Genomic DNA, 14,760 nt, shown 5'->3' with positions numbered 1-14,760 from the left:
GACCCGGCTCCGCTCCTGCCTGCACCGCTGCCCGGCCCGGGCGCCCAGGTAGGGCTCGGAGCATCCCGCTGCCGCCTTCTCTGCCTTCCTCCTCCTCCTCCTCCCTCCCCCAGCTTCGCAGAAGGGGTCGGGGCAAGGGAAAGGCTGTCACTCGAATTTGGGGCTGCGGTGGTGGGAAGGGGTGCCCGGGCGGTGTGTGTGGGGGGGGACTGCGGGCAGGATGGGCTGGGATGATGCTCCCAGCACCCTGGGGCTGAGCTGAGCCCTGTGCGCCGCAGCTTCGTGCAGGTGAAGCTCCCGGGTTGTGGTTCCCTGCAAGGTCCCGACTTCTTTTCTGAGGGTTACGCGGTCCAACTTTGCGTTGAGCTGGGTTTCTTTAAGTCACCGTTAACTGCTCTGGTTGCTTGGGTGGGTAGGACTGAGTTTGCCTGTCTCTAAACCCTACTTCTTCACAGTCAGGCAAAGTTTTGAAAGTCCCAAGCCCGGGGCTCAGCCTCTCGCTCCCTCGGTGGGAGCCCAAAGCCTTGCCATTCAGCAAGGATATGACGGCCTGACAAATCCCCAACCTTGCTACCAAACCTCTCCACGGAAATGGTGGCTGCCTTTGCTGAAGTGGAGGAAATCAAATCCTTTTGTTTATTCCAAAGGATCTCTGTTTTATCTCTCACCGTGCTGCGGTAATTAAAGGAGACCTGTGCTAGAGTTATTCGCCTGGCTTTTGTTTTCTCCTAAGGTTATCCTGGAGGATTTTGTTCCCTCCAAAAGGGCATGTGGAAACATTTAGCGTTTTCAGCTGGATTCCATTTGCATGCTATTGATTGTCTCTCCAGCAGAGAGATTTTCTAAGGTGCGGTGGAATATTCCACCCCGATGGAGGCTTGTACTACCAGGGCTTTTTTCTTCCCTCCCCCAGCCTTGCCCCTCACTCATCCAAGTCACCATTTTGGGGCACCAGGTGTACTGGGGCTGCTGGTTGGCATTCATGTTGTCCCCGTGGAATCTGATGGGCTCTAACCTGGGCTTTGCCAGGGAGGGAGGAGAAAAAGCTTTTCCTGGGAAGGGCTTTTTCACCTGTTGAAAAGCCAAGAGGGGAGAGCGGCAGTAGGCTGCAGTTCTCAATATTGTGGTGAACATCGGACCAGTAAGTCCGATCCCATTCCAGCGTCGTCTCCGCTGGGATATGAGATCCTCTCCCAAAGCACTGGAGTTCAGCCTGACCACAGGCCCGAGGACAGCCAGCTCTGGAGCCCTGCTTAGATGAGACAGCCTGGCCCTGCTCTGCTCTAGCCCAAAAGACCCTTAACAGGGTGGAAATCAGGTGCGGAGGATTTTCCACTCAGCAAACCCTCCCCCTCGGAGAAAGGCCGAGCATCCTCCAGCCATTTTGCGTGGGAGCACTTTGGGACCGAGGGGAGACCCGGGCAGCTGCCTGTCTGCTGGGAAGCGTTAGGACGGGGCATTCGGAGGAGCTCAGCTCCTGGCTGGAGCAGGATCACCGACCTTAGCCATGGGCACGAACAGGAATGTAAGAGCTGCTCCCCTTTCTGGGGCCTGCTTTGTGGTCACGCCTCAAACCCAGTAGCCTCCAGGGCAAGCGGCAAACAGAAATAAGGTCAGGCCATGATGTTCCCGTTGTTCCCTGCCCCGGCTGCCTCTCCCTTCTCCCCCTCCATCCCCACCACCCTGCATCCCTCCTGGCATCTTTGCCCACCCGACCTTCCCCGTTGCTGCTTTCCCACCAGGATGAAATATTTATTGAGGCTGCGTTACCCTTGTTTTCTTGAAAGTGCGTTTCACATTTCATTTGCAGGAGACATTAAGAGACTTCACGGCGGGTTTTCCTTCTCGCTGGGCGTGTGTGATGGTGCGTGTGTGACCATCCTGGCCGGCCCCACTCCTGCCTGACCAGGCGGTGCGGGCTGGACGAGGTCGAGCACCTTGAGTGACAGATGAGTCTGTATCCCTGCCGTGTGATAAATCAACTAGAAAAAAAAAAAATCTGGTCTGAAATCCAGCAAAGAGTTTAGCTTTGCAGAGCCGACCTGTCCGTGCCTGGTTGCATTGCACCTCCTTGCCCTGGCTGGGATGCAGTGGGTAAAACGAGTGTGAGTGGTCCCGTAAAGTAACCGTGGGTGAGATTTTCCTGTGGCATTATGGAGAAGTCACTCCTGGACCTGATCCCAGAGTGACTCCGCTTGGATTTACCCCAAAGAGTGGGGTTGGGGTCGGACACTAATGTCAGGCACGGCTCCGGCTTTCCCTGGGTCTGCACAGCCCATGGGCTGCGGTCCGGGATCCTGCCGGATGGGCCATCCCAGAGGGATGAATTGCCATTGGTGTGGAAGGCAGAGCTGTGGCTGGGGACCCGTGGCTGTCCCCGGGCGGGCTGTCCTCCCAGGGCAACCCGGGATCGTTGCGGGTACCGCAGGCATCCGAATTGCAGCGCAGGAAGTGGGACGTGGCTTTCCTGTGCCTGCGTGGGGCAACTTTCTGGGAGGAGAAAGCTGCAGGTTGATAACAACCGATCTGCTCCAGCCGTGTGGGTGAGAAGGGCAGGATGGGCTTCCCAGCATTCATCCCAGTGATGGGGATCCCTGGGGATCAGGGCAGCTGTAAGCTCCCATCCCCATGGGTGATGTGGCTGTCACTGGGTCTGCATCCCACCAGGAAGGATGAGGTATGTGGGCAGAGCTAGCTGGGGCACCCAAAAAAGCAGAGGAGGCAGACCCCAGAGCTCCTCACAGGTGGTGTCAGTGGCAAGGGGATACCTGGACTGCAGGCAGTGGGGTTTTGGCTGGTTCCCCTCCAAGCTGGCTGCTGTTTAGCATGACCACTTTGTTGTCCCCCACCCAGGGTGCCCCTGAGATGGGAGGAGCAGCTCATCCCTTCCCTGTGCCGTGTCTGGCTCTCTGCCGGGGCAACCTGCGGTGGCTGCTGCACAAATCCCACCCTGCTGTGCTTCCTGCTCCTGCTATGGGGTCCTTAAAAGCACAGGGGAGTTAAAAACACATGAGTCCTTAAGGCTAGGAGATGGCAACCCCCAGAAATAGCTGCTGGCCTGAGGCTCTGGAGATGGGCATCCAAGCTCTGGGGCAGGTTGTGCCTCCTCTCTGGAGCTCAGGGATGAGGAGCTGGCAGAAGCCATCGCATTGCACAGACAGAGGCCAATGAAGAGAAGAACAGAGACTTTTCTGGGTTGTTTTTTGGATCCCAACCATGAAGCCACACTGATCCAGAGCCAGCACCTGGCCCTGCTGTCTGGCCCAACCGAAAAGAGACAGTCTGTCTGCCTTGTGCTTTCGGGGAGGCTTTGAGAGCCCTCCTGACTGTAGTACTGCCGCACGTGGGAGGCTCTTCTCTCTGTATTGCTGCCTGAATGCAATTAGGCTTTAATGAGTCATTAAAATAAATCTCTGTTTCTACTCCAAGCAAACATGTCAGGGGGATGCTGACAGTCAGAGCAGCAGGTCTTGCATCATGTGGAGGAAGAGGCTGCGCTTCCCCGCGCCCTCCTCCCCAGGGCTGGGCCACGATGCCCTCCATCTCTGTTTTCCATGGAAAAAGGACTTTTCCCAAGATCTGTTCAGGTTTGCAGGTGCTGTGGGAGCGAGGTGAAATTATAACCTGTCCTAGGGTTGGTTTTTTTTGGAGGAGCGGTGGTCTGAGCGTTATCTGCTCCCTGATGCTGAAGGGCACCTGCCCAGCTAGAAGTGGGCAGAGAAGTCACCAGCCCTGTTTTTTGGCTCCTACTTTGTCAAAGATGCTGACGGCTGATGGCCATGTCCTTTTTTAACCCATATCTGGATCTGGTGTACAGGTGGGGGAGATCTCAGCCGTCCCCATGGCTGGAGGGAGGTGAACGTGAGGTGAGCACTGAAATATGAACAGGAAAGTGCGGTGCATCGCTGACAGACGTCCATATAGTTTTCCTAGCTGTAAAGGGGATTTAAAGAGAGCTTGTGAGCCAAGAGGGATGCTGGTGGCCCCTGTCCTCATGGCAAGCACAAGGCTCATCTTCCTTCACTCCACCTAACTGGTAAACAGTCCAGTTACCCCTAATGATGTCTTTGCTAATTTAATTCCTGCGCAGTGGCTGTCTCGCTGGCATGCTTGCAGGCAGGCGGGAGGGCAGATGCTGGCAGGACATGGGGGGGACATCCCCTGTCTGTCCCCAGGGAGCAGCATCCCTCAAACACCCGGTCGCTGTTTCAGCCACCGGCCTCATAGCATAACCCAGGCTGCGGGAGAGCACGAGTTAAAACCAGGGGTTGAGCAGGAGCATTTATTTTATATTTTATTTTAGCAAAACCAATAAATTGGGTGACATCGAGGCATGACAGATTCACTCCGGCATGACTCGGACAGCGTTGCCTGAGCGGGGGGTGCTGGTGGGGCTGAAGCCGATGGGATCACAGAGGCTCCAGCCTTGGCCAGAGCTTTTACCCCGGGCTTTGCTTTCGGGAGCAGAGCTTGCTGCTATGTGGAAAGGTTTTGCCCAAGACGTGTTTCATGCATCAGGCTGGGAGGGACAGGGACAGGGCAACGAGGGAAGATCCGGGTGGGAACTGGGAAACTGGGCAGAGGGTTTTCATGGGAATGATGGAAATGAGGTGGAAAGGCTGACATGGCACGGATGTCCAGGGCAAGGAGGGAGATAACAAAGTGGTGCCTAGGAGGAGAAGCTGTCCTGGGGGTTGTTTCAAAGAAAGCTGGTGAGAAACTGGCTTAATGAAAAAAAATCTTTAGCAGGAAACTCGCTGCTGTGCTCGCTTGGATCTTGTTGGGGATGCTCTGCGGGGGTGCTCCAGACTGTGTTGCACAATGCTTCTGCCGGGATTGATCCTCCTCTTCCAATGTGCGTCTGGAATGAAGGTGCATTTGGTGTCACTGAGTGCCCTGGTGGGATTAGTCCTGCCGGAGAGCAGAGCGTGCACCTTCCTTTGGTGGAGCAGCGAGAAAATCAAATTAGGGAGAAGAATGTATCTCCACAGGGTGTGTTTACAGCCCCATGTGGAACGGAGGGATCCAGCCGAGGTCTTCGTCTCCTTGCCCTGATGGGAAGAGCCCGCTGGTGTGAAAATAAATGGGTGCTGAGGAGGTGAAGGTTTCAACTTGGAGCAAAGAGGGTGCTGGAGAAATACCCTCGAAGGGCTGGGAATGAACAGCAGAGCATCCTCGAAGGGAGGCTGGCTCCGTCATGCTGCCGGGGAGGGTCTCCAGGCTGCAGGATTGGCACGATCCTGATCCATCACCTGGACCTTCCTCCTCCCCAAGGCCTTGGTGCGGGATGGCTGGAGGCTGAGAGCTTTTAACAAGGTCCCTGTTGCCCCATTTTGCTTTGCTGGCACCTTCTCGCCTTTTCTTGGGCAAGTGCTGGCAGCACAGACTGACGCAGAGGAAATACCTGTGCCATGTTGATGCTTTACCAGAGGGTTAAATCGGTTGTGGGTTACCTACACCGGTGCAATGAGTCTGTGAGAACACCAAGGGTGACGTTGGGGTGGAAGCAAATAACCCTTCCTGCTCCTTTCTGTGCTCATGAGGATCCATCTCTTGTGCTGTACAGTGTAAACACCCGGGCGCTGCTGTGGCAGGGGGATTTAGGGGCAACATGGGGTGCGAATCAGACACAAGCTCTTGCTCTCTGGGGCCGTGTCCTCCAGGAATCCACGGTACAGCAGGATCCAGCTTGGGCTCCGGCTCTCCGCTGGCCACCGCCATAGGCACAGTCCCGAGCCTTTAGCTCTCCTGTGCAGCAAAATGCTCCGGCTTTTTAGCAAGGGTCGGTCTCACCTGGGACATACTCAGCATTCTGGCTCCCTGTGGCCTCACTCTGCTCCCGGCACGGACGCTGCTGCCACAGCTGCTCATCGCGGGGGATATTTGGCGCCAGGAGGGATAGTGCCCGTGGCAGGGATGCTGGCCAGGTCCTGGCAGGCTCCGGAGAGCCCACGGGGATGTGACGTGCGGGATAATCTCAAAAGCCCTTCTCTGTGCGACTTGGCTTGATGCCGCCGGTTTTGTCCCTGGTTATTTTGGGACCGCGGCGGAGCGTCTCCCCGGCACGTGTGCCTGGGCTCAGCCGCAGCTTTTGCCAGAAGCAGCCCTGGGAGGGACCCCAGGCGCGGCGGCAGGAGATGAGCCATGTGGGTCAGCCCAGGGACGTTTCCATACCGCATCCCACCGTGGACTGCCCACGTCTGATGCCTTCCCCACGTCTGGGGATGCACATCACCCCTTCCTGGGGCTGCATCCACCCGCCGTGGCTCCCGGGCTGGGCTGGCTGGAAGCTGGCTGAGCAAACGCAGCGGGTAGGAGACGCATGGGGGGGATGAGGAGGGAGGTGGTTTTTTCCTGCCCTGGGTTTTAAGCCGTCCTGCGATGAGAAGGGGCTGCAAAGGGGTTGTAATTATATAGGGACTTGCCTAGATCCAGGTGTAGCCCTGGCTATGCCATGGGCTTTGCAGTATCATGTTGGTGTGTGTGCTTGGAGGGGACAGGATGGGGTGACGGTCCCTTCTGTGTCCCTCCATCCCTATGCATGGCTCCAGTTAATCCACGCAGGCAGGCGAGACAGGATCTGAATAGTCGCTTAAGGAGATAAAGGGCAGATGAGATGCCCAAGTAACGAGATACTGGCGTAATCCCTGCCTGAGACATCCCAGGCTGCAAAGCCGCCCTTCCTCCAAAAGTCTGTGGAGTGCTGGGAGGTCTCCCTGGGACAGAGATGCAGATATGCCTGCCGGCCCCAGGACGTGCCAGGGCTTCGCACACTCGGCGCTGCCACGGCCAGAGATCGGAGGGGGATGCTCAGTCCTACCTGGCTGCAAAGGCGATTGCTGCTGGCGGGGAAGGTCTCCTGGGCTCCCGCAGGGCAGGATGAGGCCTGGCGTGGGAGGGAGAGAACCTGGGTTGGCAAGAAGGTGAGTTTTTGGCAGAGTTTGGTGGCCAGGAGAGGGGGTGTCCTGGGCTCGGTGGGTCAGGAGCGTGGTGTTAGCAGCAGGAGCGCAGCCCCTTGTGCCCACCCAGGAACTGGGGTCTGGCTGGCGACTTCCACCCTTGAAGTGGTTAGATTTTTGTTAATTGCAATTAATATCTTGCCTTTTCCACAGAGCTTTTGCAAGAAAAGAGCTGGTCTCAAAAACCTTGTCAGTACTTCTTCTTTCCCATCCCTCTGCTGAGGAGGAGGAGGGCTGGGAGAAGGTGGCAGGGAGCCCCAGGGAGCCGGTGCGGGCAGTGGAGGGAAAGCAAGGGCAGGGTTGCGGCAGGGCATGGGATTTTCGGTTTTGATGACTGACTGCAAATCGCCGAAGCCTCAGCTGGGGGACGGTGTCACCTCTGCGACCTGGCTGTCCTTGCGGTGGCCAGGAGCAAGGAGCAGGGTTTTGGCTGCTGTTTTCCTTGCAAAACTGCTGGGCCAAACCCCACACGGCTCGAGGCACCAAAGGGGTCATGGCACGAAAAGACCTCGGGTAGGAAACAGGTCGCACACAACGCCCTTTTCTGCTGGGAAAAGCCTTTTTTGGCATTCTCTGCAGCAGGCTGAAATCAAAGTTTTCCCAACTGCCGCTGTGATTTCTGTCTGCAGGTGGGTCTGAACTTGAATATAACTCAGGCAGAACCAGCCCAGCGCCGCTCCTGGGGATGTTACTGCTGCAGGAGGGAGCTGTTGGCTGGGTGCAGCCCCACCACATCTGCTTGCATCCCGTGCTGCTGTCACTCTTTGGGTGAAATTTCATTGGGCTTGGCTCATTTCGGGGCGTGGGTGTCTCCTCGTTTCTGCTCTGTCACGGCTCGGCTTGTCCCCTTACGCCTTGCAGCACAGAGCATCTGACATGCAACGAGTTTGCAGGGCCTCAGCCCACCCCGTGCAGCTGTCCTGCCCCATGGCTGGGGCGAGGGGGGTGGCCACCCTACTCGTGTCCTCCGCCCTCACCAAGGTTTGCAACCGTGGGTTAATCCACCTGAATCCCATCGGGCTGAGCCTGCGCTGCAGGGCAGGCCGCAGCCACCTGGGAGCTGCCCTGTTGTTTGCTGCCATAATCTGTTTTGAAAAGGCAGCCCCTGATGCTGTTTTTTTCCAATTAGGCCCTGGGAGATGATTCTGGTAAGGCAGCGGCCGGGCTAATTTACCAGGCAGACATTTCATTGAATTAGCCCGTGAGCTGCAGAACAAAACTGGGAGAGCAGAGCCCGGGCTGGGGCAGGACTTGCCGGCAAGGTTCGGCACAATGTTCACGGCAAATAGCCGTGCTCTGCCAGAGCCGAAAACCTGCTCCCGAGCACCTGTGTTAGGGTTTGACCCTTGTTGGATGGTGGGGGTGAGCTCGGGGCTGGTGGGATGCGCCGGGCAAGGAAGGATGGGAGTTTCTCATCTCATTTTCTGAGAGTGCTGGCAGCTGGCAAAAACCTCCCATCGACTTGCAAACTGTGCAAATCTGCGATGGACGTCATTGAAGGAGAATAAATATAGAAGCCTGAGATGCCACTCGTTCCCAGAGTCACTTTTCAGGCCATAACTTTGCGCTGCAAGGCAACATCAATTAAAGAAAATATATCCCTGCAGCAAGCGGTTTTGCACGCCTGCCCGGAGGAGTTCGATACGGCCGGGGACCCTCCCTCCGCCAGCTCCTGTCCCCATCAGGGACAGCGTGACACCGCTGCTTAGTGTCTCTAATCGCTTCCAGAAAGCCGGCAAGGGGCAGGGAGGGTAACGCAGCCCCGCTCCTATAAATCCTGATTTTATTCAGCAATGGTTTGTGCTCTGGAGGGTCCCCACACCTGCCCTTGGGTCATAGCCCACTCTTCTGAGCAGCCCAGGAGCAGGTGAGTGGTAAACACCAAGGTGTCTGCTCAGCGTGGGGTATTTAAGTATTTAAGCAACTCTGAACTCCCTTTTTAAGTCAGAAGGAGGAATGGGACTGTGGCCCAGGGAGTTCAGCTCGTGCATCCCCCTGCGATGCCTGTGCATCCCATCCCGCTGCGGCAGCAGGAGCTGCAGGGCTCAGCTCGGCTCACAGTGCAGCCTGAGGCTTTTAGGGAAACCCTAAAAATGTATGGCCTTTTGTCGGGATGGGGTGATGGGGCTGTGCTGTACCCGAGCCTGGGGGGGAGCTAAGCCAGTGGAGCCCAAATTGCCCCTTTCCCGGCAGGTTGGGATGTGCTTGGGGAGGGCGGATGGAAAATGGACATGGGCTGATCCCCAGTGACAGAGATGCGGCTGCTGGAGTGGTTGTGTGGCCCATGCAAGGGCTGGAAAAGGCTGTAGTAGTTGTCCTGCCCCTTCCTGGGCTTATTTACCTTATAATTCCCAAGACCCCAATTACTCCTGAGATTGGGGCTCTTGCTCCTTCCCCAGGAGGCGTTACATCCCCTTCTGCAGCCCTGCAGAAGAGATCCATGGGTTAGAGAAGGCTGTTTAAGAGCAGCAAACTATTTTATAGGCACAAACTGGGTAGAAAATGAACTGCTAGGCTGCTGGCGAGCAGGATTTGGAGGGGGAGGAGGGCAGGAAACTTCCTCCTCTCTGAAAGCATCACCTCCAAAGAGATGAGCAAAGGCAGCACTTCTAGTTTGTTTCAATTTTTTGCCTTTTTTTCTTTTTTAAAAAAATCACTATTTTAATAAGGAAGAGCCTGGCCCCTGAGTGGGGCCGGTGAAATGCTGATCCTGGCAGCCCCAGAAACAGGAATGCCAGAGATGGGGCACGTGGAAACCCAGCCGTCCTCGAGGCAGCGCTGGTCGGACTTGGAGGTGACCAAAGGGTCCCCAGGGCCGGTCCCTCCCCGCCCAGGGTTGTTCTTCGAGGCCACCTGCTCGCTCCAAACCTCAGGCTAATTGGATGCTGCTCTCCGAGCTCTAAATCAAATCACAGCTCCCATGAAATGAAGTTTTCTGGATGCGGACGGCCGCCTGCATCATCCATCACCGCCTGGCTGGGACGTGGTACGTCCCTCTTGGAGGTCATCGAAGGTCAACATTTGCCTTTTCCAGCCACTGCCATCAGCTTTTCCCTGTTAAGGATGCCACCCGGGGAGGCAATAACTCCATCGAAGGCTCCCTTGTGTCCCTCCCTGCCATCCCTGGTTGCATTTCAGGGTGCGGTTTGGTAACAGGGTGCAGGAGCCAAGCATGTCAGGGTCTATTATTAGCACTGTGTCAGGTCCCCTGATGGATGGAGATATTAGCTGGGTTATGGACCTATTGATTTCTCAGGGTTTTTTTTCTCCTTTGTTTCGTGTGCAAGAGCAGCTGGAGGAGGAAATCCAATGCCCACCCACCTTTTGGCTCTGTACGGGAACTTTCCAAGAGCTGAAAATCAATTTGTGGCAGGCAGGATCCTGCAAATCACTACAGCGGAGTGAAGAGGGTGGGTGATTTTTTTGGGGGAGGGTTCCCCACAGTGCCCGCCAGCACATGCAGTAGTGAGGGGCCGGGGCAGAGTTGGGCAGGTCTTGTCTGGAAGCTGCCACCTCCCTTCAGCAATTAGGGCTGCGTGGTGAGCGGGTAATTAGATCTCCTCGGCTGCAACTGACTGGCACTTGGGCCCTATCAATTAGTCTTGCTCTGGATGAGGCACAGAGGAACACATCGGCCGGTAATGAAATGCGGTTGCACCAGGTGTCGACGGAGGGTGGGGGCTATGGGGGCGATGGGTGCACCCACTTCTTGGATGCAAGTCTCTCACTTCTGCTGAAATTGCAGGGTTTGGGCACGGAATTGTCCTTTCCTGGTGGTTTGAGTTTAACCACCTTTGCAGCACCCACCTTTCCTGCTGGTCTCCCTAAAAAAGCAATATATTTAGCCCCACCGCAGGGACAGAGGTGGCATCAGTGGGGATGGGAACACTGGGCAGCCCCCTTGGGCAGGGGGAATGAGCTGACAGTGGCAGTTTCTTTTCTTTATCCTCCATTCCAGGGCTGCCGGCATCTCCCCATGGCCATGCAGCGCTGCCTGTCCCGGCCGGCCGCCCCGGGGCCGGCGTGACCACGACGCCCTGCCTGTCCTTTTCTGGGTAGGTGCCCATGGGGTGGCAGGGGGACACTGGGGCTCGCCTGCCCTGGAGGGGAGAGCCGCTTTCCCAGCAGCACCTAAAATGTTGGCTGCTTGCGCAATGATGCATCTGCCTCCCCTGTAATTAATTTTAAAGAGGAAAAGGCCAAGTGCTGACTAAGCCAGGCCTTCACCCTGCGAAGCTGCGTGATTCACGAGCCACTGACAGCACAGCCTTGTCCTGCGGAGTATTTCTCTGAGCTTGGGAAATGTCTCCTTTCCCTGCTCCAAATTAAAGAAAAAAAAAAAATTAAAAAAAAAATCATCATGATCATTATCACCTGCAGGACCCAAAATGCTTTTTGCACCACGGAGGCTCCCAGGGGCACAGGCACATGCTGAACCCCATCCCTTTGGGATGCAGGACATGAAGAAGGGATTCCTACAGGTCCCAAATCAAAGCAAATTCTTGGGAAGTGGGGAAACATGTGGGAGGGGTGCTGGCAGGCTACAGCTAACCTGTCCCTCTTCTCCTTCCAGGTCCAACACCTCTGTCAGTGAACGTAAGTAGCCCCCGCGTCCCGTGGCACGGGGACGGTGGTGAGGGCTGCTTGGCTCATGCCAAGCCCGCATTAGACCCATCGGTGCCCAGCAGGCAGCTGGGGCACGTCTTTTGGGCTCAGACGGACAGAGTTGCAGAGTTTGAAGCACTTTTCCCAGTGGAAACCCAGGTTTGCTTCTGCATTTTGAAGCAGAAGCTGTATTTTCTGCTGGGAGGGTGGAAATCAGCCCTTTTGGCTCAGCAAGGGGGGAGGCTCTGCAGGTGGACCATGGGGTTGTTTCCCAAAGACCCCAAGCCAGAGGCAGTGATGACAGCGAGGGGACGTGATGCTGCATCTCAGGTGTCCTCCTGCTAAGAAGAGAATGATATTGGGTGATAGTTTTTCAGGTGGGGAGGGAGGAACAGGGATGTGGTATTTTGGGATGCCTTGTGGGTGTCATGTCTGTGATGTGATGACAAAGCCATGGTAGGTGAGGTTCATGTCCCGGGGCAACACGTGTCCCTGTGGCCCTGCCTTTCAGAGTTTGATGGAGAATCGGTCGGATGACAGCGGGAACTGTTGTTATCACCGGGGGAATCCTAGCAACGGTGATCCTACTGTGCATCATCGCCGTGCTCTGCTACTGTAGGCTACAGGTGAGCGCCGTGGCCGTCCCCCATCTTGCCACGAACGAGTTGCTGCTCCTCGGGATGAACTGCTGCTGCAGGGAGAGGTCTCAAAGGGGGTTTTCCTGCCCATGATGGGCAGGGAGTTGAAACTCCTTTCCCCCCCAGGTGCTGCAGAGTTACGTCCTTTCCTCCTCTCAGCATGGAGGGGGGGTCCCCTAAGGCTTTTGAGACTCTGCAGCACTTGCTAGTTTAGGTGTAGGCTTGGCTGGGTTTGCAATACCGGATGGAGAATTTTAGGGTTGTTTTTTTTCCCCTGTAAACTAAACAAGGAGGCTTTCAACAATGGCTAGCTACAACCTCCTGCTTTTTAAAAGTTAATGTGAAGTCTGTGCCATGCAGCAGTGCCTGTGTGATGGAAAGCACAGCGGTTACTTGGAGGAGTTTCCGACTGGCATGGTAAAATACCTTCCCCTTGCAAACCTTGCTGGGAGGGGAGAGGCTGAGTTCCCCGGCAGCTGCCTCCTGCAGCATGCTCTGGTCCAGGTTTTGTCTGGCTTCTGCTGCTTTGCAGGACCCAGGTACCGGTGGAGCAGAGCAGTGAAAGGCCCGTGGAGGGATGAGGGGAGCAGGGATGTGGCAGGGCCGGCTGTGAATAATAAGGGCTGGCTCTCCCTAATACAACCCCTTCCCTTTTGCGCAGTACTATTGCTGCAAGAAAGATGATTCCAATGAGGAAGAGGAGGAGGAGGAGGAGGAAGAAGAGGAAGAGCCCGACCTTCCCGTGCACTCGCACCTCGGCACGTGCAACGCCTGCAACTCCCGCATGGTGGATGGCCAGGGCAGCCCCGTGGCCCCCCGCAGCGAGCTCAACCAGCACGGGGCTCACAACTACTGCCCGACCTGCTCCCCCTACGGCTCCCCCTTTTACATCCGGACTGCCGACATGGTGCGCAACGGGGGCGAGAGGGTGGCCTATGCCCCCGCGTGCTATAAGGAGATGGGGCCGCCCATCAACATGGCCACCCTGCAAAGTTACACGGTGAGCCGCCACGGCCTCCTCCGCGAGAGCTTCCCGAACCCGCGGGCTATCAGCACGGAGGTGTAGTCACCATTGCCACTAGCACAGGGTGCCCTCAGCCGGCGCCCGCTCGAGGGAAGGGGCTTTTCACTTTTCTTTGGGGTGGGGTGGGGGTTTCCCGCAGGGAAGACCCCGTAAACCCGGCCTGAGACCAGCACGGTCCTCCTGCTGAACCGCCCGGCACGGCTACGCGTTACGGGTGAGAAGACGAGAGAGCGACCTCGAAGGGTGACGTTAAAACCGGCCACCTCTGAACCCATCATAAGTGTCATTATTATTCTACTCTATCTCCTGAAGGGACTTGTCTAATGAGGGCTATGTACAGTACAACCTAATTTAATTACCCCAGGCTCCCCCGACTCCCCGAGGCCGGAGCGAGGCCTTCGGTGTCCCCACGCAGCCACCCGAGGGGAAGCCCACTGCCTCCGGCACACAGAGCGATGCATGACCACCCACCAGCTGCCGCCCCCGGCAAATCCCGCCGCTGAGCTGGGAATGGCGGCGCTCCTCGGCGATGGGAAAGCAAAGAAGGGAGGATCCGGATCGTCCCGCTCCCCTCGTGCTGCGTTAGTTGCTGCTAGCAGTTAGCTTTTACATTCGAGTGTAAGATAGGGCACCGTCTCCCACCTGCTCCCTGCTGAAGACGTTCAAGACATGAATTTAGATCACCACCGGAGGAGGCAAAGTTGCTCACAAAACTGCTCACCTGCGCAAGGCACAGGCTCATCCTTCTGTGGCCGAAGCCCCCACCTCTGCTGCTCTTCACGAGCTTTCTTAGGAGTGATTTTAACTTGGACCCATAAAAATGGCAAGATTTTACTTACGGGAAGAGTCGCACCCCTAAATAACCGCAGTTTTGGTCACCTTCAGTGTTCAAAGCCCCTACCCAGCCCACCCTGACAGCTCTGACAGCCAGAGGAAGGCTGGCTTTAGGACAGCTTTTCCTTTCAACAGCAACAGCAGAGACCACCGCGTCATGTCTCCTCCTTTGCGGGGCCCACAACCTCCCACAGGAGAGTGATGTTCAGGTGGTTGGGGTCCCCCCCCCTGTTTTGCTTTTGGAAGAAGAGGGTGCAAGACCCGAACCTGGGTTCACCAGCTCTGCGGCTGGTAATGACAGGCCAGCGTCTCTGCCTTTCTGCAAAAATCAATGTGGGAAAGTTCCTTCTTCCTCCATAAATCAAATTAGGTGAAAAATTACTAAAAGGACATCTCCATCATTCATGGGCACTTCCATAGCAACCGGTGCAGGACCACTTGGCTGAGCACTTCCCATTCACGGCAGGGAGGAGGGACCCAGACAGCGACGATCCCCACAGCCATGCGGATGCTGTTGGAGGCAATGGCAGGGAATGCTTGCCATGCCTTTGCAATAGAGGTATGACTGCTCAGAAATGTGAGTTGTGGGGGTTTTTTTCACCACTGCAGTTTAGAAATCATCCTGCTGCTCACAGAAGGATTTGGACTTAACCTCCCCATTCATGCACAGAAAAAAGCAGGTCTCAGCACAGAGGCACAT

General features: G+C 56.3%; 1 protein-coding gene across 1 annotated transcript; it reads left to right on the top strand.

Moving 5' to 3' along the window:
• Nucleotides 1-12,097: 12,097 nt before the first annotated feature.
• FAM163A (family with sequence similarity 163, member A) lies at nt 12,098-13,268 on the top strand. Its single transcript, XM_010580632.1, has 2 exons — nt 12,098-12,190; nt 12,864-13,268. The coding sequence occupies exons 1-2, from the start codon at nt 12,098-12,100 to the stop codon at nt 13,266-13,268; spliced, it is 498 nt and encodes a 165-aa protein (XP_010578934.1).
• Nucleotides 13,269-14,760: the final 1,492 nt, after the last annotated feature.

This window comes from Haliaeetus leucocephalus, unplaced genomic scaffold (genome assembly GCF_000737465.1).
Source record: "Haliaeetus leucocephalus isolate CR32 unplaced genomic scaffold, Haliaeetus_leucocephalus-4.0 Scaffold730, whole genome shotgun sequence".
Classification (NCBI taxonomy): Eukaryota; Metazoa; Chordata; class Aves; order Accipitriformes; family Accipitridae; genus Haliaeetus; species Haliaeetus leucocephalus.
The sequence above is the reverse complement of the archived record's forward strand: the minus strand, read 5'-3'. Positions and strand labels throughout refer to the sequence as shown.

Bases quoted from the DNA above. Each gene is read 5' to 3' on its own strand.
- FAM163A (XM_010580632.1), top strand. From the start codon at position 12,098: ATGACAGCGGGAACTGTTGTTATCACCGGGGGAATCCTAGCAACGGTG. The intron at 12,191-12,863 runs GTGAGCGCCGTG...CCTTTTGCGCAG, and splicing joins TCTGCTACTGTAGGCTACAG to TACTATTGCTGCAAGAAAGA.